Raw genomic sequence first — 21,804 nt, 5'->3', positions numbered from 1 at the left:
GCTAGGTGCAGCTTGGAGTAATGAAACTGGCCAGAGCATCCAGCAAAATGAATCTCAGTGTAGAGTGCCACCCACTAACACACTCTGGAAACGACTTTGAAATTAGACCAGTTCATTCTCCAGTACTGCTCAGAGGGAAGACCTAATGGAAAGGAGAAAATAAAAAGATTTAAAAATTAATCCAAGACAAAAAACCAAACAGCCAAAATTTCCAATTTTTTGCATGGTGTTTTGCTTGGGCCGAAAGACATTAATTATGCATCTAATTTCTAACTAAACACAGTCACCTAACCGTGTAGCAAAGGCTAGCCCACTCAGAGGAAAGTCTTGCATTCCAAGGAAAAGCCTAAGTTGACTTCAAAATGACAACCATTAGAACAGGTCCTGCTTCACAGTCACATTAAAGGGTTGTCTTATGCAAAGAAAGAAAAAGAAGAAACAGTTTTACTCACCTCTCTTCCCTGTGGGATTCCAAAAATTTGGAGCGTAAGCAGAACAGAAAAATGGCACCATGTTACAGAGTATTTGTAAAGAAGTCACCAGAATAGTTCCAAGTGCATTGAAGCACAGAGCACAGTGATGTTTCTATGCTATGTTTAGGGAAGTCAATTGTAGGTTACGCATTAAAAACCAAACAGCATCTATATTATAATTATACCTTAACAAGGATTTTTTTAGTGACTACATTGACTAAATTAAAAACATTACATTTTAATTTCCATAAAATGTATGGGAGTATTAGTTATAAACCTGCCCAGTGGAAACACATACTGAAATAGGATATTTGGTCAGATTAAAAACAATTTAGAAGGGCCTTAGAATCTGATGATAATCTCTTTCAGATCAAGACAAAGACAAGGAAACATACCTATATTTTTATCATATGATTTTTTTTTCTTTGTAGCATGGCGGTGATTCTAGCCCAGAAAACATCCTCCTGGGAATTCATTTCAAATTATTGAAGCAGCTGTTTCTTCAGTTTAAAATAAAATATCCATAACAAGTTCACACATGACAGATGCAAGCTAAAAACTAGATTCCACAGTGTGAGCTAAAAGCAGATGTTTTGAATGATCATATTTATAACCAGATACACTAAATCTTAGTTACCTATAGTAAGGCTTCATAAATACTCTTTTCCAAGAATTTGCTTAAATATAGGTCCTGTAGTTTCTCATATTTTCTGAGAACTAGATTACATCAAACATAAATATTCTATAAATTCACATGTATCTGGTCTGTTTTCTTTCAGCTCGTTATATCTGCTTCCTCAAAACTGAAAGCACTGTGAGGACACCAACATTTATTGTGTTTATTTAATTCTACATATTTCCTCTATTCAACTCAAAACCAGAAAACTGTTTTTGTACTCACAACTATTGAATAGAGAATTTTAAGTCTTAGAATATCAATATGGTAAGACCACTGTGGGTCGATAGAAAATGTTACTATGTAATTAGAACTTTAAAAATATTGGCTGGCAATGGGGCTCTGGGGCAGAGGGTTGGGTAATGCCTGGGTTCCCTCCAAGCGTGACAAAAAACAAAAACAAGAAAAAAACCAAAGATTTTTTTTTTTGAAAATGCAGCATATTTAATGGGAAAAATTTTACCACCTATACACGTAAGAGATGTTGGGATCTCTAATACACATACAACAAACGACGTAAACACAAGGAAGCCAACAGCATTGGCACAATTTTTCACAGAAAAATTATAAATGTTTCACAAATATGCTTGAAAAACCAAAGATTTAATGAAAACGTACAGAAAATCTGATGCGAAAGGGAAGGCTATAGTCAGTTACACAATTATGAATGTTTTTGATTAATGTTCACTGTCCCACATTTTCAAACAAATGATCATATCATAGGACAAAAAACTCTTACTTGTTTGGCATCCCAACATTGGTGTGTCCCACCTTTGCTAGCTATTGTTTATGTAACTTGGGGACAGATCTCTCAAGCTTTCTCCCGTCCTTATTATGTGATTGTTGTCAAAAACAGATACAAAAATCACACACACACACACACACTCACTCACATGCATACTCACACACATGAGCACATAAGTGTGTAAAAACCACACTTGCACACACACACACACACACACACACACACACACACACACACACACTCTTTTCAGGAATGGTGTATGTTTGGACAGCTGCATACTGAGACTCCAGTCTGGCTATCTTTTCACTGTTGCCCCGCCCCCTCCATGGCAAAGCCCTTGGGAGAACTCTATGCTCTGGCTCCAGCTCATCACCTCAGCATGATGCTCCTCGTTTTGCTGTAGGACTTCTATGCAGAGCTCTGCGAGATGAAGAACCTCTTCCAGCTTCCTGGCAGGAGTTGCCTGGTTCATGGTCTCTGTTTTTTTTTTTTTTTTTTTTTTTTTTTTTTTAAAAAAAGAAAAAGAAAATCATAATGTTACCTTGAGAATACAAAGCCAGACATGTCCTAAGATGTAATGAACGATCAGAGTATTGAAATGGCACAAGGAAGCACACTTTTGAAAGATAAGGGACGCAAGGAACACAATTGAACACATTGTCTTTAAAAAGCCGGTTCACCAGATTGCAGAAAATATTTCACCCACAAAGCAATCACAGATCTGCAAGTGCTTTGCCATTTAGTATACAAGAACTAACAGGTGCAACAGCACATTAGATGCTCAACTTCTGCAACAAACAAGTTACAATTCTGCTCAAGGTCAGAAACACAAAGAGAGCAGGCAGCACTGTCTTTTCCTTCCGGCTACATTGTATTATCAATACAATACAGTTCTCACCAGATGAGTCACTCCTGGCATTAGCAAACCCCAGGTTTTTTGTTGCTATTTGAATTCTCAGTTCACTTGGATCTCAAATCCCAGGAGTACAAAGTCACCTAAAACAACTCTGACAGCCCACAATTAACTGTTTTTCTTCCTTGTGTGCTTGCTGCCATCTCAGCCCACTGCCAAATGTGGGGGTAGCAGGTTAGGGAAGGACAGAAGCCTTCTTCCAATTTGAAGGTACCTTTAGCATTAACCTGAATTGGTGTAAAGGGACAAAACACAATAAGGTGAAGTGCAGCTGCCAGAAATTCAGTGAAAGAGAAGGCAAAATAGTTTATTTCAAAGACTCCAACAAATTGGCAGAAATCAGGTGCCGTATGTGACACAACTCTCTCAAAATAATAGGAACAGTTTTCATGAGGAACGTTTAAGATAAAGCTGCCTCAGATCATTTTGCGATGCTATAACAGAATACTGGATACTGGGTGCTTTATAAAGAAAAGAGGTTACTTTTGTTAAGTTTGGGCAGCTGAAAGTCCAAGTTTGAGTGCTTCTTTTCTTTCTTTCTTTCTTTCTTTCTTTCTTTCTTTCTTTCTTTCTTTCTTTCTTTCTTTCCTCTCTCTCTCTCTCTCTCTCTCTCTCTCTCTCTCTCTCTCTCTCTCTTTCAGGTCTCTGAGGATATTACAACATGGTAGAGAACTGGAAAGGAAAATGGCCATAAGGCACAAAGAGCCATGCATGTGGGGTCATTTTACTGTACAACAAACACTCTCTTTCAAGAGTGAGCTCTAAAACCTGTCTGAGAGGACAACATTAATCCCTCTGACAATGGCAGTCCCATTGTCTAGTCATTTCCTCCTAGGTATCACCCTTTAAGAGTTCCCCATCACTCAGGAGATCAAGGTCCTTGTACATGAGTTTATGGAGAATATACTCACACTAACCCAAAGCAGGTCAAAGCAAGTGTGCCTTGTATTCATAGATCCCTTTGTTCACTGAGAGCAAAGCCTGGTGTCTTAAGGAAGAGTTAAAGTTTTAGAACCAAGTTCCTCTCTATCACCAACCTCAGTAGCTACTATGTCCTCCTGCAACAGATCTTTCCTCTCAATATCTCCTCAGATCTCAGTTTTAAATTTGGAAGAGATTCTTAACATTTCTTGTCTTAATTCATCCGCAAAGGGCAGACAGCAATGTGGTGCAACATGCCTTCTGGTGGGTTCCTGCTCACTGAACTTTTAACATGCTTAAAAGTAAGACATGGCTTGAAGCACACAGGCCTCACGCCCTAAATTCTCCTACAATAGAGAGTCACTTCTTGTCTCTGACAGGAACACCAGCCTGCCAACATGGAATAGATATTCTCAACTATGGGAAGGAAAAGGGATGAGGTAAGCAGATCAGAGTGGCAATTACACCCACTGGATGTTTTTGTTTGAGTTTTGAGATGGGTTCTTCTTAAATAGCCCAGAATGGCCTGGGACTCCTGTATAACCCAGGCTAGCCTCAAACTTAGGATCTTCTTGCTTTGTTCTCTCCGATGCTGGGATCACAGACACAACTCACCATGATTTGCTTTCCAAACAAACATATCTGTTATTGACTTTCTGGTCTATTTTTCTTGTCTTCATTCCTCCCTTTTAGGCTAATATGTTCTTATCGCAAACAATTCAACATCCCAAATCACAACTGAAAGGCTATTTAGAAAGTACCAGCTCATCCACCTGTTTCAAGATCATTTTGAAATTTCTTCAACAGAGGTGAAGTCAAGGTAGGTCGTGAGCCTTTCATGTGGAGGTACTCCAAGCTGTTTAGTGAGGATAAGAAGAGCCTTCAAAAAGTCTGGAAACAAACATGCATGTTGTATAAAACATGGGGGGAGAGACTTAAAGGAATCATGGTCACAGAGGAATAGCATGTGACCTATGTAAGACACAGGTTTCCAGACAGGAGAACTGCAGGGCAGACAAGCTTTCTGAGAGGAGGTTTGGGGATGATGTGTACTAATGATGACGGTTCTTTGAGAAGTCAGGCATAGTCAAGCAAGGGCTTTTCATGTATCATTTTTAAGCCATTTAAAAAACACCTATAACTCCCAGGGTTAGAGAGATGATATAAAAATATCTAAAAGGTGATGAAGGTAAGTGTCCTTCACTTGGGCCTTGAGTGTCCTTGCTGTGCAAGAGAATGGTGCTTTATCGCTGTGAGCTTTACCTATGACAGGATGACTCTATCAATTAGAGGGACAATGCAGTCAGTGTGTCCTAGGACCTCAGAAGAGACTGAATTTTGGAACAACAATGTACGTATTGGTGAGTGTAACAAGGCATGTAACAGAGATGCTGTGGAGGCTGTATAAAAGGGGGACTCTTGAAAGATGATAGCAGATTGAAAAAAAGGAAGACACAAAAGAGACTGGGTCATTAATTGAAAGTCCTGCTATGTCAACAAGATGCTAAGAATCACTGATCATATAATCTTTAAGATTCCCTCTAACATGGAGAATTTAGAGTCACTAAAACTTTCAGGTTTTAAGCCAAGTGGTGTGGGACCATAATGGCTCATGTTTCTGGAGAAAAGGTTAAGGAAGCTTTAGCCCGGATACTTCAAATATGAGGATGGCAGGAGTTGGGTCCCTTCTCTCTCTCAATCTTGCACTTTAAACCTGGCTCAACCACTATCAACCCTAGTGTGAATTTATTACCCTGAATGCTTCTATGCTTCATTCCTGTTTGACCTTATAAAGTCCCCCTCCACCCCACCCTCTAAAAGCCGTGAGTATGCAGATGTAGCTTCTTCCAACACCCCTGCCCTGGACAATGGTACTCAACCACATAAACCTTGCCCCAGAGACCCCTCTCCCCAAATAAACAAACTAGTTCCACCCAGCTGTTTTCCCAGTGTGTTCTTTGCCCCTCCCCTATCACTGACCTCCAGGTTAACCTTCTATCCTTCCTGTCCAGCTCTGTGTGCAGTGGGCCTGCCGTTATACCTTGAGTGACAGCAGGCTTCTTTAATCCCAACACTTGGGAGGCAAAGGCAGGTGGATCTCTGAGTTCAAGGCTAGTCTGGTATACAGAGTAAGTTCCAGGAAACCTTTTGGTTTTATGTTTTGAAATGTATAGTTTTAATATATGTATGTGTTTATGTACACGTGTGTGCGCGCGCGCGCGCGTGCGCACACACACACACACACACACACACACACACAAAATGTAGTTTTTAAAGAGGTTAATAAATACAAACTTCTATAACACATAGGGAACTTGTATTTCCAATATATTTTAGGATACTGTTTACTGCATCCTTAAAGCCATTCTGAAAACTAGGGAATTAGGACTTCTGTTATTGGGTTCAGAGAGGTTGAAGTCAATTTACAAGGTCATTTAGTTACTTTCTGAGATTTAATTAAACCTTATCAAGAGATCAGTCCTGGACATACAAGCAATATTAAATAAATTTGGCAAGTCATATATATGTATAAATAATGATAAGATTTAAAGTTGATGTCATGGATTTGGTTGGGCGTTAGGGAGGACATAAAAGGAGTTGAGGGGAGGGAGAGTAGAAGCAGTGTAGATGCAGGGCTCGTGCATGGAATTCTCAAAAAAAGAGAGAGGTAGACAGGTAGATAGGTAGACAGACAGATGACAGATAGATACGTAGACAGAAAGACAGACAGACAAAGAGACAGATGGATATATATGGAAAAAATATATGAGTATCACTTCTTGGATGGTTTTGGAGTTTCCTGCCTTTAATCCCATTGCTTGGGAAAGTCAGGCAGTCTGCTTCCTTTGAATTCCAGGGCAGCCAGCACTGCACACTAAGACCATGTCTCAACCACCAACTAATAAACCAGTGAACAACAACTAAGAAAATCTTCTGAATGATTTGACCTTTTTATTTCAAATTTTCTGAGTATTGACTATATATGTATATGTGTATATATATGTATATATACACACACAATATAGTACTATACATATATATATACATATACTATATGTATATATACATATATGTATATATACTATATACATGTACTATATACATGTATATATGTATATAGTCAATAATAGTCACTAGTATACAATAGAAAAAAGTGAGACAACTAATTTTTATTTATGTGTGAATGCATCAAAATCAGCTTCTACATTTGATATTGTCCTAAACAAAGATGTTGAGAGCATCTTGTGTCCCTGGTGGAACTTAAAAACTCTTTAAACATTTTATTTTTCCTAGATAAAGTTTACGGAGAGGAGGGAATCTTTGTCCTTGAACATAATGGCCACTCTTAATACTTTAAATAAGTAGCATTTTTATCAAGCACAATGTGTACACACCCTTGGTTTTCACCCGTTTTGACTACAGCCAAGAAGTTTAATGCACTCCACGGGCAGAACTCTGAGATAACAAGGTTATCAACGGCTCCATTAAAACCTACACTGAAATCTGAAGCTAGAATTCCTCCTTAAGATGTTGTCCTCCACTGTCTTTGCAATGTTGCTTCCACATTACAAATGTTGATGTTCTTGAAGCTTTACTTCAAGTTGTCTGTTGTAATACATTTCAAATAGTGGCATTTAAAACAAATACGCCCAAAGCAGAGAGGTTCCCTCCTGAATTTCGGTACACTACTCTTAGATGCGATCTTTTCTCATTTTCTATGATAACCCTCCTTGGCTCCCTAAAGCATATTCTTTTAATTACTTCTCTGTACATTTAAGAAGAGATCCCACTGGGGGAAAGCTAGGAGATGGGAAGCTGCAAGCAGACAGACCGACTGTAGTATGCTTTAATTAGGACTTAAGACTTCAAGGAGCATGTGGACTCCTAGGATGTGCTCCCTGGCTGTTTCCCTCATTGCCATTTCTTGTCAGGGTCCCAAGTGGAGAGAAGTGATGTTCATGGTAAAGGTTGCAGGGGCACCTGGGAAAAAGACCAATTAGATCATTTCTCTTTTCACGTATACAATATGTAGAAATCTGTGATGCCTTTGACACAAATTTTAAACTATTTAATTGACAAAATGTAAATATTCCATGTAACCTTTGTGATTTGGCCTTATCATAATTGATGAGATGTTTAAGCGTCTTGAACACACACATACATACACAACACACACACACACACACACACACACACACACCTGTGAGCTATTTGTTTCACACAATTAACTCTTTAGGCCTTTCTGCTGGCTCAGGACATTTCTCCTGGACCACGATACAGTTGGAAAGTCTAAGTTTTTATTTGTTCTCTGGCCTCTCCTCTCTATAGGTGAGTGGCCTTGTGCCAGAGCCTAGGACAGTCAGGCTCCGGGGACTCTTAAAATTGGCCAATCCTCATGGGCCTTCTGACCTCAGGAGGGAAGAAGGTGGGAAATTAGATGACTTCTTTCCCATTAATCCAAAGACCCCCCTCCCCCACCTGCCTGACACTGTAGAACTTGTGAGTAGGCTGGATGATTCTGGGATATAGTCTTTGAAATTGGTGTTCTAGAGAAGACAAATATAAAGAATGCCTCACAAAGGTGTGGGAGAAGATCCTAAATCTCACATATTTTTCTTATGTGAGACACCTAAGCAAAGGGAATGAGCCACCCTTGACATGCTCACAGCAATCTAAATGGTGCCATGGTTCTTGGGAGTGCTGAGATTCTGATTGCTGGCATCCATAGGCAGATCATCTTCAGCTGTGCTCAACTCCAGCCTGCATCAGAATCCCTGCAGCTCTTCCTGAAAAAAACAATCACTTGAAATCACCTACAGAGAGTCTGATTTGGCTGTCTTGGGTGAGGCCTGAGAATTTGCATTCTGAAATGGTTGCCAGGTAATGATCTTGATGCTATTCTCAAATTGTCTGAACGACTTGGCACTCACAAAAGATGGAGTTAGGCACAAAGGCAATCTGTATGAAGTCTACTTCCTTCCTTACTTGAAATTAAGCAACACTCTTTTTAATGGATCTTTCCAAGTGTCTGTCTGTGTGTATGAGGACAAGAACATGACATGGCATGTGAGCAAAGGTCAGAGGAGAACCTTGCCACTGACCTTATTTGAGGTGGTTTTTGTTCACTGCTACACATGCAGCCTAACCATCCTGTGAGTGTCTGAGACTCTCTAGTCTCTGATTTCATCTTGCATAGGAACACTGGGATTACAGGTATCCACCACTGGGGGCATTACATGGGCTTGTCGGACCTGAACTCAGTCTCTTCTGCTTGCACAGAAAGCATTTGACCTACTGAGTTACCTTCCCAGACCTCAGGCTACATCTTTATATAGACCTCATTTAGATCAAAGGTGACATTTTTTTTTTCTTTGTGGAGTCTGAATAGTTTGCATTTCTGCTCGGTTATCATAAAATGCCATTCATATCTGGGCAATTCTATGTATGAATGAAAATAATCTGCAGTGGTATGACCTCCCGACAATCGCTTAGAATCCGTAAGATTGCTAATGCCTTAATTGTTTGAAAACAGTAAGTCTGTGGCCTCCTAGTTCCATGCCTCCCTTTGGGACCAGCTCATTTAATGACCCTGTCATTGAAAGCACAGTTCAAATGAATATTGCTTTAGAATTAGTTATACTAATAATATAGCACTTTGAACTATTTCTTTTATAGTTACTGCCGCATTAAATACTTCCTCTGGATTAGCCTTAACGTGAGTAAAGTTATATTTAGGTCCACAGCCGATGGTAATATGCAGGCCACTGACATGTATGGCTCTCACAGCTGAAGAACATTTAAAGACAGTGATTTCCATAAAACAACAGTATGTGGTGGCCCTGAGTGACAGGTCATATTATGAGGTCTGCAAATGGGATAAAGTCATTGATTCTATATGAGTCTTTCTTTAGGAGGATTTTTGAGGCATAGCTACACCCTGTACTTTACTTAATATCCTTAAAATAGGGGGTAAAGAGATGGCTCAGTAGTTAAGGGCAACTTGTTGCTCTTTCAGAGGACCTGGGTTCAATTCCCAGCACCTACATGGTGGCTTACAGTCATCTGTGACCTCAGTTACAGGGGATCCAACAGGCATGCACTGGTGAGCATACGTGTATGCAGGCAATACATTCACACACATAAAGTAAATCCAAACGTAAAGGCTGCTGCTGCTGCTGGAATATGACAGAAGCAATGATTAGAACCTCCACCCAGAAACATCTGTTATAAGGTGCTATAGTATACGACTTATTAGAACATGACTGAAGCTGTGTTTTTATTAAGACTATGAATGTTTCTAAGTTTCCAGAGAGAAATAGAGGCACATGTCTCCAGCAGTGTTGCCGGCTGTGAAAGTTTCTTACCCTTTAGTGGAGAGGTTTTCGTGTGTGTGTGTGTGTGTGTGTGTGTGTGTGTGTATTCCGAGTGTGTGGAGTATATTTCATTCATATATATATACATATATGTATATGTGTATGTGTGTATACATATGTGTGTGTGTGTATGTTTAGTGTTGGTTTTTTGGCTACTTAGTCATGCTCTGTAAGTAAGGATCCCTTTCTAATCTTCCAAACCATGTTATCTGTGCAGGCTTTGAGCACTTAGAAACTGCCGAGAAGGAGGTAGAAGCCTGTCAGTTTGCATTACTCTGATTTGGAAAAGGACTTCCTAATACATCTGAGCTGCTCATATTAACAAGGTGCTGCAGGAGCCACACTGCTACATGTCACTTGGTTTACCTGTTGACACATGTTGGTAAATAAACACAGGGTCACCAATCGTGTGCCTTCAAGCTGTGACCCTGGAGAACTACGGGCTACAGAGCTGCTTGTGAAAGTGGAGAAGCTTGTTATTTCAAGACAGCATTTATCTGTGAATCGCATTCCATATGGACGTTAAAAAAAAAAAAATAAAACAGAACCAACAACAAATCCGTGACATACTGTCAAGTGAGCTGAGCAAACTGACATCTTTTTTGAGACCTTTTAGGAAGCAGGTGTTGAATGCCTGTAATGAGATTTTCATGCATCTTCAGAGGAATGAAGGAAGACTCTACAAGAGCTTTCAGAGTGTCATGCATCAACAGCAGAGGGGTAGTTCCTGCTGGGGAGCACACAGGAGGGACCCTATGGAATGTTCCTTGTCTGGCAGTGGTCTTTCTCATGCGCTCAACTGGTACTTTTTTTTTTTTTTTAGAAGGCACCTCTTTTTCAAAGGTTAGTTTTAAGAAGAATGGAAGAAGAATGGAAGTGTTTTTTTCCCCCCAGTAATAAGGGACTCTGTAAATTATAAAAATCCTGACATTATTTAGCAGCTTTATCCATTTCTATGTAAAAAAAAATTGAAGGAATTAAATGGAATATGCTATATTTTTTTTTAAAGTTAAAACTTGGTTTCAAGCATAGGCATGAAACAAATAAGGAACATTGACTAAAGAGGTAAAAATCATATCCTGGGATGCTTAAAAAAATATTATATGGACATATAATTTTGATGAACAAAAAGCTGAATTATGAGCTGATTTAGATTTTACCTTTGGAAAGCATCTTCCTTGGCCATGGCTGATCTCTCTCTAGCTACTTAGGATACTTCCTAATCTAAATCCAATCCTTTGAATTTCAAACTCTATATTGTTCCATGAAAGTCTACATTTTATGCTTGGCAAAGTTAGTTCCTAGACACCCTGCCCTGGTTGTGACTGATAAGATTATTTGTGTTTATATGTCATTGCTATTTGACTTTTGGTAAAGAAAAGAGGCTCTTGGAGTGTATTTTATGGACCAGAGGGAGTGCCTAAAGCTTTTCTGAGGCCTAAATATCAAAAATACTTCCATAATCTAAACTTTGATTTTGCCTTTGAGACTTCTGCTGACACTGATACCAATTATGCAGAAGTACTGGGGGAAACCTGCTGTCTCCTGAGTGTGGCTCAGCCCCATGCTGCTGCTAAGTTTAATTCTCTGGCACCAGAAACTTAAGAAAAAGGGAGGGGCTAGAAAAATGGCTCAGAGGTTAAGAGCACTGACTGCTCTTGCAGAGGTCCTGAATTCAATTCCTAGCAACCACATGGTGGCTCACAACCATCTGTGATGGGATCTGATGCTCTCTTTGATTTGTCTGAAAATAGCTGCAGTGTATTATACTCACATACATAAAATAAGCAAATCTTAAAAAAAAAAGAGAGAGAAAAAGGGAACAGTGTTATGCAGCTACAACAGGCAACCATATGTATGAACTCACAACCTTTGTGACAGCCTGGGTAAGACCTGTACAAGTTCAAGCCACACAAAATTCCAACACATGGAAGGTAGGGGAGCCCAAATTCCTACTCTTGAGTCAAGGAACTGTTGACGACTCAGAACCACTAGGGTGTCAGTTTTCATCAAGTAGCACCTGGGAAGTTATCAATGTTCAAAGGCCATACATCCAAGAACATATGGGCAACAAAAATTGAAGTTGATGGTTAAGAAAAAAGGGGTTATAAAGTTGGGAGGGTAAGAAAATGGGGTAAATCTGGGAAGATCTTAGAGAAGGGTGGATATAATCAGAACATCTTGTGTGATATCTTAAGGAATTAGTCATAAAGTACTGCATAGCATTTGCCAATACTAGAAAGATTACTCAATGAATATGTTATTCTCTATAATCATCCTATGAAGTGAGTACTTATTCATCTAATGGTACATATTATGTCATTTGTTATCTCTTATGTGTTCCTCGGGAGTCAACACGTGGAGCCCCAATGTTCAGCTCTTTGGAAGACACTGAGAATGGCATTATGGGACAGTCCATAGACTCTTTTAGGTTCATTTTTTTAAGATTTATTTTTATATATGTGAGTACACTGTAGCTGTCTTCAGAGACACTAGCATGACGGATGGTTGAGAGCCACCATGTGGTTGCTGGGAATTGAACTCAGGACCTCTGGAAGAGCAGTCAGTGCTCTTAACTGCTAAGCCATCTCTCCAGCCCCTCTTTTAGGGAGTTGGAAGAGGGAGAAACTTGAACTTTTTAACAGACTTTACCAGGCAAAACATCAACAGAAACTGAATATTTCCTGTTACTACTGATCAATTCATCTAGAAGAGGAATCACTTTTATGCTGTTATGCTTAAAACAGTAGCACTTGGATAATAATCTTCTTGGGTTATGAACATCTACACTTGGGAGATTGGATGGTAACGGAGTGCAGCGGTGACTCACCCAGTCCACTCTTGCTTTCAATATGTTCCCACATTAGCAGAAGAGGAATGCCTTTGCACCAGGCACAATGTGTGCCTGAAAGTCACTGGGAGGTAAGAAGTGAAGGGAAGAAAAATCAGTGCGAGACTATTCTTTGACAGACGATGAAGGGATATAGAGACCAGGATACTCCCCCCCTTTTTTTAGGGTTTAAAAGTAGAAGAGAATTGTCTAGAAAGAAGACAGTAGCACTAACCATGGGAGTAAGAAGAGCTATAGGATGAAGTAACAATTACTCAAAAAGATTTAGGGACAAACTGAGGTCAGCAGTACAGGACAGTTGAACTGGCTTTGAAGTAGATGATTACTTGGGTTTGTATCATGAACAACGTTTCCTTCCCAGGTCCGAACGTCATAGGAACTTTGAGCTCATATTTAAATGTTATGTGCCTTGGGATAAATGAGAGCACCCACCTTCTCTCGGATGTCAGCTTTGTGGGCTTCTACTTTCTGTTTCCCTACCAACACCCACACCCTTGCCCCTCTGGAGCTTCAATTCTTTAACACCAGAGGATAAGTGCTGGTGAGATTCGCTCTAACTTGAGGAGTGGAACACTGAAGCGAAAGGGAATGTGTAGTGTTTCCAGTATCCCTCAACAGACAAGCGTATTCTACCGCTGTTCTGGTCCTACCAGCTGAGAAAGCAGGAAGGGAGGAATGGAATCAGTTTAAGAGTGCAGAACCCTAGGTCTTCCTTTTACATTGCAGAGGAACTAAGAGTGTTGCATGCCTGATTCTTGTTTCTGCAGTGGGCATCTCATGTCCTTATTTGACTTTACCCAGAGTTATCTGAGTGTGCAAGAAGCAACCGGTCCACTGCACAGTAGAGGCTTTCCTCTGTATGGAAAAACTGAAGCATCACACAGAATACTTAAAACTTTGTCGGGCATGCGCAAGGAATACCTTCATTTGCCATTTCTGGTAAGTAAACCTTCCAGCCCCTGCTTATAATTCTTCTAAACAGCTTTTGATCCACAGGAATTAATATTACATTGTAATAAGCCAATTACTGGGGATACAAATTACATAGCATGGGGTATTTTCTTCTGTAGTGAGTAGGTGGAGAAAAGTTGAAGTGAACAAAAATAGGAGAAATCCTGATTGCTCCAAACCTGAGAGAGAAAAAGCTGAAGTGAAGTAGCATTGTGCTTAAATGTAAGCTTAACAGAAAACTATCCATCTTCCGTATCCAGGAAGCAGGATTAATGATGTTCAATTCTATATAAGGATAAAAGGATATTGATAATAATGGCTTAAAAACCAACAGTTCAATCGGATTATGTTACCTGAGGTAATCAAAGCAATTTATGGCTACTAGGGAAATTTCCTCTTCCTGGGTAATTTAAACATGTCATTACCATGTGAAAAATACCCAGTTCTTCAAAATTATAGTAGAAAAATGAAGCTTGGTGTGATCCTTTATCCACTGGTCACAACAGGTAGGTCAGCATGACTACCACATCTTTACAGTATATACATGAGTTTCCTTTACTAGAAGCTCTGGGGAACTAAGACTTCAGCAGACTTCAATGGCTTGCTCAATACGATGAAGAAATTATTATTCATCCCTATTGTTCTGGAGTCAGAGATTGTTGTCTACTGGTATACCCATCAGCAGCAGGTAATTGAGAAAGAGCCCACTGTTTCTATCACGCAGCTCAAAACGTCAGATGGGAATTCTTCAGTTACCTGTTGAATTCTAGTGGGTGAAGATTCAGTAGTCTTCAGTTTAGAGATTATTTCCTACAAAGTGTTGTCATGTTTTGGAGAATTTTTTTTTGGTCTAGGTCACAAAAGTATCAATTCATGATGACATCTATTTTTAGGTTTTAACTAATTTTTTAAACCTTATATATGCATGTATGCTTGTGGGATGTGTATGTGTGTGTGTTTGTATCTGTGTGTAGTGACATCTAACAGTAAATAAACCTAAAATTTTAAGCTAGCGCAGCAAACTTTTATGAGAGAAAAATTATCATTATTTTAAAAATACTAGTAAGAAGTTATTCACCTTTAACAAGACATATCAACAGTGTTTTGAATATACACTGTTCCTTGGCACATGGATCATAAACAAAGCAGACTCTATTTATTTATTATTTATCATTATCGTTTGACAATGTAGTGCTAAATTAAAATGCCACCCAGATGGCACACACATCCTAATGACGTAAGGACGGCCACAGTGCGGCTTCTTTTCTCAAAGTGAGTAAGCACAGTGTCTCCTGGGGAAGCATTTCTGTGCCAGTCAACTCAAAGTCTGGAAGTGAGTACACTGGGGCTTAGCCCTGGGAACCTGGCAACCAGCGGGGCCAACATGGGGCTTTACAATACAAAGTCTTCTCCTGCTCCATCCATGCCAGGCACCTCCATATTTCTAGATTCTTAAGGAGCCTATTACCAAACCCATGCAGCACATTCATGTAAAGGGCAGCTCTAAGAAGCATGCCTATACTATAAGTCACAATGTGAGGCACAGTCTCTAGAGCACCACAGGGATCCACAGCTTATGTATTACTGCTGTTGAACTCATTGAATTAAAAACCAAAGGGATATTTCATTCAAAAAAAAAAAAAAGACACATAATTCGCATTATCAAGCCATTCAATTTAAAAAAAGAATGAACAATTAGAAAACTAAGATTTACATGCCATTATGAGTTCTAGACTATAATCTTACTACTACAAAACCAACAGCAAAACCAAACAAATTTATAAAGATTTGGTTTGGGTACAATGGAAATCAAAGATTACTGATAAAGTGCTAAAAAATGTCAATCCAAGCAACTGGTATTTTATGGCTCCCAGATTAAATAAGAACTGTTTTTTCCAAAAGTGAGATGCTCAGAGTGAACTACCAGTTTATAGGTAACACGCAGTACCCAAGAAGGAAATAAAGTTGTTTGTTTTCATTAATCTGTCATTAGACTCTGAAACCCCTTTCTCCTATGTGCTGCCAATGGACAAGGAAGGATCCCGAAGGATAGAGGAAACCATGAATCACAACTGAGCAGCATAGTGGATCATCAAACGATGGGAAACAGGTGGATTGCTCTGCATTGTAAATACAATTGTAACCTTTGCTTCTCCGATTCTGTATTGGAGCCATGCTGCCTCGGTCTCCTGTAATAAAGGCATGTGACTCTGGCTTATCTTTTTCAGTCTTGTTAGTTTTAAGTGGCCAGTTTTCACCCTACATTTTAATTATTCAGTGATTGGTTTGAATGACCTTTTACAAGGCAGCTTGCCAGCTTACGGATGTCGTTTCTGCTGTAAGTAGCCAGATAACTGTCTGTGTCATAAGCTCATCTGTTTATTAAATAAGTATTTATTGGGTACCAAGCATGTGCCATGCCTGGCACTTTCCTCTGAACTGGGGATGAACTGGTGACAAGCCCCCCCTCCCTCTTCAGAAGGATAATAAGGAGGATGACTTGTTTTGTGCCCTCTGGTTTAGGAAGAGACGTACAAACAGAAAGCGTCTGAAATATGGTAACTGAGATGGATGAGGAGAAATTTAACTGAGATTGTAACTTTTCAATGGATACAAATGTATCAAGAGGGAGACAAGGGATGGAGAGAAGCTCATAGATCGAAGCTCACAGCCAGTGCTCCGTAATGACCTACTAGGTCTATGACTCTAGACAAGTTGTTCAGCCACTTACTTGATTTTCTGAAATAATAATAACATGCATCACAAAGTGGTAAATGAGGTGACACATATAAACTGCTTAGGGAGGGCCTATCATGGAAGGTTTTTTGTCTTAATAAGCAATTTTAATTTTGTGGGAAAGTTGTGATAAAATAATATGAACCATAAACTTTTGTAACATGGCTGAAGGGATTGTCATAAAAATGTTATCATTTTGAGTCTGACAATCGTGGAAGCCTAGCAGCCAGTGGAAAGAATGGATTGCGTTCTTGGGTCTCAGAGACCATGTAGTATCACAAATATGCAGAATTCTGATGATGGTAGTACAACTTTTTTTTTCCTGAAGTTTCACTGAATTCTATAAAAACCAGTTTTTTTTTTTTTTTTTTTTTTTGTAAACTTTTAGGACATTCAGATTGATGACAAAATCATAACAAATCTTGGCAGACCTTTCTTCTTTTGTAGGTAGTAGAAATGTTTAAGAGAATTTTTGAAAAATTTATCAATAGAAAGGTAATTAATATTTTTATTTTTATTCATTTTAAAAATCTCCCCATGGTCACTTACAAGGAAATCCATTTACTACTAAATGCAACTAAAGGAATATACATTTCTTAAAAATCTCTCATTGATTTAGACAGTTATTTAAAAATATATTTAGATATTTCCTTTTTTTATAAGCATTTAGTTTTATCCAAATTACTTTTCTCAAAGCTGCTGAGATGTCCAGGTGAATGGTGGAAGGAACAGTAAAGAGTAGCAAAGGGAAGCTAGCCCATCAGGGGCAGCAGGCATATGGAAAATCCTTTCCTCTTCATCCTGAGTCACGTAGGTGTCTGTATAGGCGCCTCTTCCCATGCATCCTGAGGTGCACTAGTATCTCTCGGCTTATTCCACAGAAGAAACAAAGCCCCAAAGCATAAAGATCAGGCCTGAGTCTAGTCTTAGATGGATGACTCATGTACTCTAGAGAAGTGGAAAAGGCATAGATACTCTCCACTGCTTGCTCGTAGGCTAGGCTAAAATCAGTTTTCAGAACAACCATGTTATATATCATTTATCTATCTATTTGTCTGTCTTTTTCTCTGTCTGTCTATCTATCTTCTGTGTGTGCCCATGACACATAGGAGGCCTGTGGCCACCCTGGGCAAGTCTGTTCTCTCATACTTTCCCATGGGTTCTGGAGACTGAACTCAAGTTGCCAGGCTTGGTGGAAAGTGTCTCTATCTGCTGAGCCATTTTGCTGGCTTTGCAAAATCTTTTGAAAGAGTTTCTAAAACAAAACAAAACAAAACATGGAACTACTTGTGTGGGCTGCCATAAATGTAGATGATTAAAAACCTCATTTTATTCTAATTATTTTTCTCAAGTGCAACTACTGTAGAGTGTCTTTCTTTTCCCATTTGTGTCTCAGTGTTTTGTACCTGTCACCCCTCAGGACCCAGGTTGTAGAAAATAACAGAAAAAGCCAAGAAATAGAGTCCTTAGTAGAAAATTTGAGTTTAAAAACAAAACAAAGCATTTTTCTGTGGCATTGCAAGTGGATACAAGGATGGTTTACCACTTGTCTCATGCACCATTGTTTCCAGATGGAAACTAATTAACAAGAACTCAGAACAATGATCCTGTCATTGGGTTAGGTACCTAGAGACAAGAGGAGCAAAGCAAGAAGTACTCTGTTTGCAAGATTGAAGAGGAAACAGGTAGAGTGTACAGAAAGTGGTATGGACAGTTAAATTAATTACAGTTGTGCTAAGAAGCAAAACAAACAAACAAACAAACAAAAAGGTACAAGACTCAATATTTTAGAGACTCAGAAACATCCAGACCCACCCACACACATACCCCTATGCTTACCCATACACATACATGCATGCACCCTTGCACATGTGCACACACAATTTCGTTAGGGATTTTATAGCCTCTCCTCATTCATTCGGACTTAAGAACATCTTACTTTCATGTCATTGCAGTTTTGCTTTTGACTCTTAGGCTAGTTTTCAGGAGTGATAAAGGAAGATGCTTCTCTCTTCCAGTTATGAGAACTCTTCAAGTACTGGTAACCACTTCCAAATAAGATTAGTGTCCACACCTAATACATAATGTATAACATTAATATGGCCTCTGGTTTCTTGCTTTGAATTCAGATAAAACTACTGCTGATCTTTCAGAGAAAAATAACAACATATTCTCCCTACAAAGAATTAGCAATAGTTCTGGAAATATGAATTATTTTCAGTATTCTGGTGAAAATAAACAAACAGGCACTCTGATGGGGAGACCACCACTTACAGATGTCACAAAAACATGTAACCAACAGGAAAGAAGACAACACAACAAAAGACAGCCTACGGATGAGAGAAAATACATCTGAGCAAGAGATAACATCTGAAATATATAACACATGCATACTAATACATACCAGAAGCCCCAGATAACCCAATGAAAATTGGCAAAGGAACGGAGTTAGACATCTATCAAATGAGGACCTACAAATGCCCAGTGAGTCTCTTGCTTATATGAAAATATTCTGTGTCACTAATCTTCATGGGGATGCAAGCAAACTCATTATCACCTCCTCATCTACAACCATGGTCAGAGAACCTTCACCGCCTCATATAACAGGTAGTAGTCAAGGATGTGAAGGGAAGAGCTCAGATACTGTGAGATGTGTGGACACTGTTACATGCACTGTGGACAGCAGTATGGAGGAGCATGAAAAAAAAAAAAAAAGAATTCAGCTCTACCATGGAGTCTGCTATCTATCCAAAAGAACAGAAATAAAAATCTTCAGATATCCATACTCCCAACCTCCTGGCAGCATTATCCACAATAACCAAGCCATGGAAGCAATTCAGTATCTATTGGTAGACAAAGGCATTCGGCAAACTTGATATATGCAGACAATGAAATATTACTCAGCCTTAGAGAAGAAGGAAACCTTACCCTTACCCACTGTGAGAGCTACATGTATGTGTAGGGCAATGTGTTAACAAAATGAATCAGATATAGTAAGACAAGAACTGAATGATACCACTGAGTGTTCTATAATACCAGGAAAGAGTAGAAGAACCATCTCGAGGTAAGTAAAATGGAAAAGTATCAACGGCGTTGTGCAAAGCTTCAGATCATGAGATCTGTAAACCATAGACAGGTACCGCACAGCAGAGGGACCTCCAGACAGCAGTGCTGTTTTGTTTGTACAACTAAAAAGTGCTCTGAGAACACATAGTTGTTTGTTTGTTTTTTTCCCTCTTGGTTATGATAATAATGACGAGGGTAGGGAGAAGACTTTTGGAAGGCTTATAGTATAAATTGTGAATAGTCCCATGGCTGCATTTTTAGATACATTAAATATGTGCTTATTTTTTATGGCAGCCATACTTCAAAGAAATATTTCTAAAATGTCATACACCACCACATTAGAAATAACGGCTCGTGCATGCAGAAAAATTACCTGTTTCCTTTTCTGCAGGCCCTAAAACATAAGAAAAGAGAATTTAAGGCCAAGCAAAGCAAAAGAAAACTAGCCCATCTTTCTATTTCCAGCTCATTTTGTATGTTCTTGGTGTGACCTGAACATTAAAAAATGATTGCTTTTTTTTGTTTAACAAATGAAAATCAGAATAGGAAGGATGGAAGGAGAAATTGAAAAAGCAATTTTTTTCTCAGTGAATGACCAATATTTTATGTTTTTGAAGTAAGACAGCTCGGCAGTCCTTGAATGGATTGCTGGGATCCATTTTCTAGAATGTCAATCACATTAAACTCCAGGAAAGGAAAACATGGGCGGGTACTGACTTCCCTTCCACTTGGTTTTAGGACAAACACCTCTATGTACAGATAAGAGAAGATCCTCCATCTCCTTCCCAGTGGACTCTACAAGTATAAACTACTGAGCTACATGGTGAAATGTAGCCGATCATCTGATCATCTCAGCATTTTTGCATAGCAGCAAAACCTTGCCAGAGGAGCTCAGAAAGAAAGGGTTCTGTCTGCACATTTTAAATAAGGTGTTATAATGGCTAAAGATCCCCACAAACTTTCCTCTGAGATACTTGAAAGGTTTTAATGTCCGCTCATGGATCGGTTCTTTCAATCATGTTGGAACTCTTGATATTCCGTGACCTGAGAGTTCCATGGAGCGAGTGAGTATTCACAAGTGAAAACCAGAGTGTTCATCTTCCACTTCCTTCAAATGACCGAGTGCTCACTGCGTTTGCTTTAACACAACATGATATCGTAATTAATGATGTTAAGCTGGTAACTAAGGAGGTTTCATGTTGTTACTCTCGTGATATAATATTGGTTGCTATGGTGATGAGATGGCTTTTTTGTTAATCACTCAGGAGGTTGGTTATCACATGCTCGTTAGAGAGCTTGTCCAGATTTGGAAAAAAAAAAAGACAGAACATTTATGTTTTCCATTGGCTGAATATTGATAAAATTATCCCAATACCAATTAATTGTAAATTAACTTTCCACTAAGCACTATCTAAAAATACTAAAAGCTATCAATCTTTATCTACAGAATGACTCCCCTCTTATTTTAAGATATAAATTTTTAACAAAACACAAACTTTTCCTTTTCTTCTGGTAATGACCCATGTATGATATGTCAGCTTTATGACAATTTGAACAAATTATTTAAAATCTTTTCCGATGCTGTGAAGTCAGCCAGTTCAAAAGACTGAAAAATAAAAGCTGGTCTTGTGACTCGGCCGTTTACTTATCTCTAAACATTTAAAATATCAGTGTCCTTAATGAATAAAACTCGAAGAAAGAGAAAAAGTGCACAGTCCTCTCAAGAGGTCTAATCTTTCAAATGCATCAATATAGAGCCAGCAATTAACAGCGGCAGGAAGTTCTACCCGTGTATTCCAGCCCGCCTAACAATCAACAAGTTTCTTCCTCCGCCGAGTGACAGTGCAGATCAGAAAATAAAATTACATAATGCTACACTGACACCAATCAGCAAAGCATCCACAGCCCATAGTTTAAATGTTAGACATACTTACAGTAATGTCAAAAAAATACAACCCATGCAAACACCTTTTGGTTTCTTGAAAACTCAAAATAAGAACAAAGAACAACTTAAGCACGGATCCTGGGTCTTTCATTCAAGCCGAGTCCCAGGAGGCATATTAAAGCGATGAATAGGAAAAAGCGCTTCAGTTCGCCA

The 21,804-nt window shown here is 39.0% G+C and overlaps 1 protein-coding gene across 9 annotated transcripts in view; it reads right to left on the bottom strand.

Annotated features, from left to right (window-relative positions):
* The window catches only part of Cadps2 (calcium dependent secretion activator 2), a 499,527-nt gene that overhangs the window by 86,655 nt on the left and 391,068 nt on the right, over nt 1-21,804 (bottom strand). For 5 of the 9 annotated variants that reach the window (XM_076913647.1, XM_076913648.1, XM_076913651.1 and 2 more), the window contains exons 17-18: nt 20,080-20,100; nt 2,268-2,371 (exon numbers count right to left, since the gene is read on the bottom strand). In XM_076913647.1, the coding sequence (XP_076769762.1) occupies nt 2,268-2,371; nt 20,080-20,100 (125 nt within the window). The remainder of the gene's footprint in view (nt 1-2,267; nt 2,372-20,079; nt 20,101-21,804) is intronic. The other 4 variants (XM_076913649.1, XM_076913653.1, XM_034518954.2 and 1 more) reach the window with 1 other exon arrangement.

The sequence above is a fragment of the Arvicanthis niloticus genome, chromosome 15, assembly GCF_011762505.2.
Source record: "Arvicanthis niloticus isolate mArvNil1 chromosome 15, mArvNil1.pat.X, whole genome shotgun sequence".
NCBI classification, from domain to species: domain Eukaryota; kingdom Metazoa; phylum Chordata; class Mammalia; order Rodentia; family Muridae; genus Arvicanthis; species Arvicanthis niloticus.
This window is presented reverse-complemented; position numbering and strand designations above follow the sequence as displayed.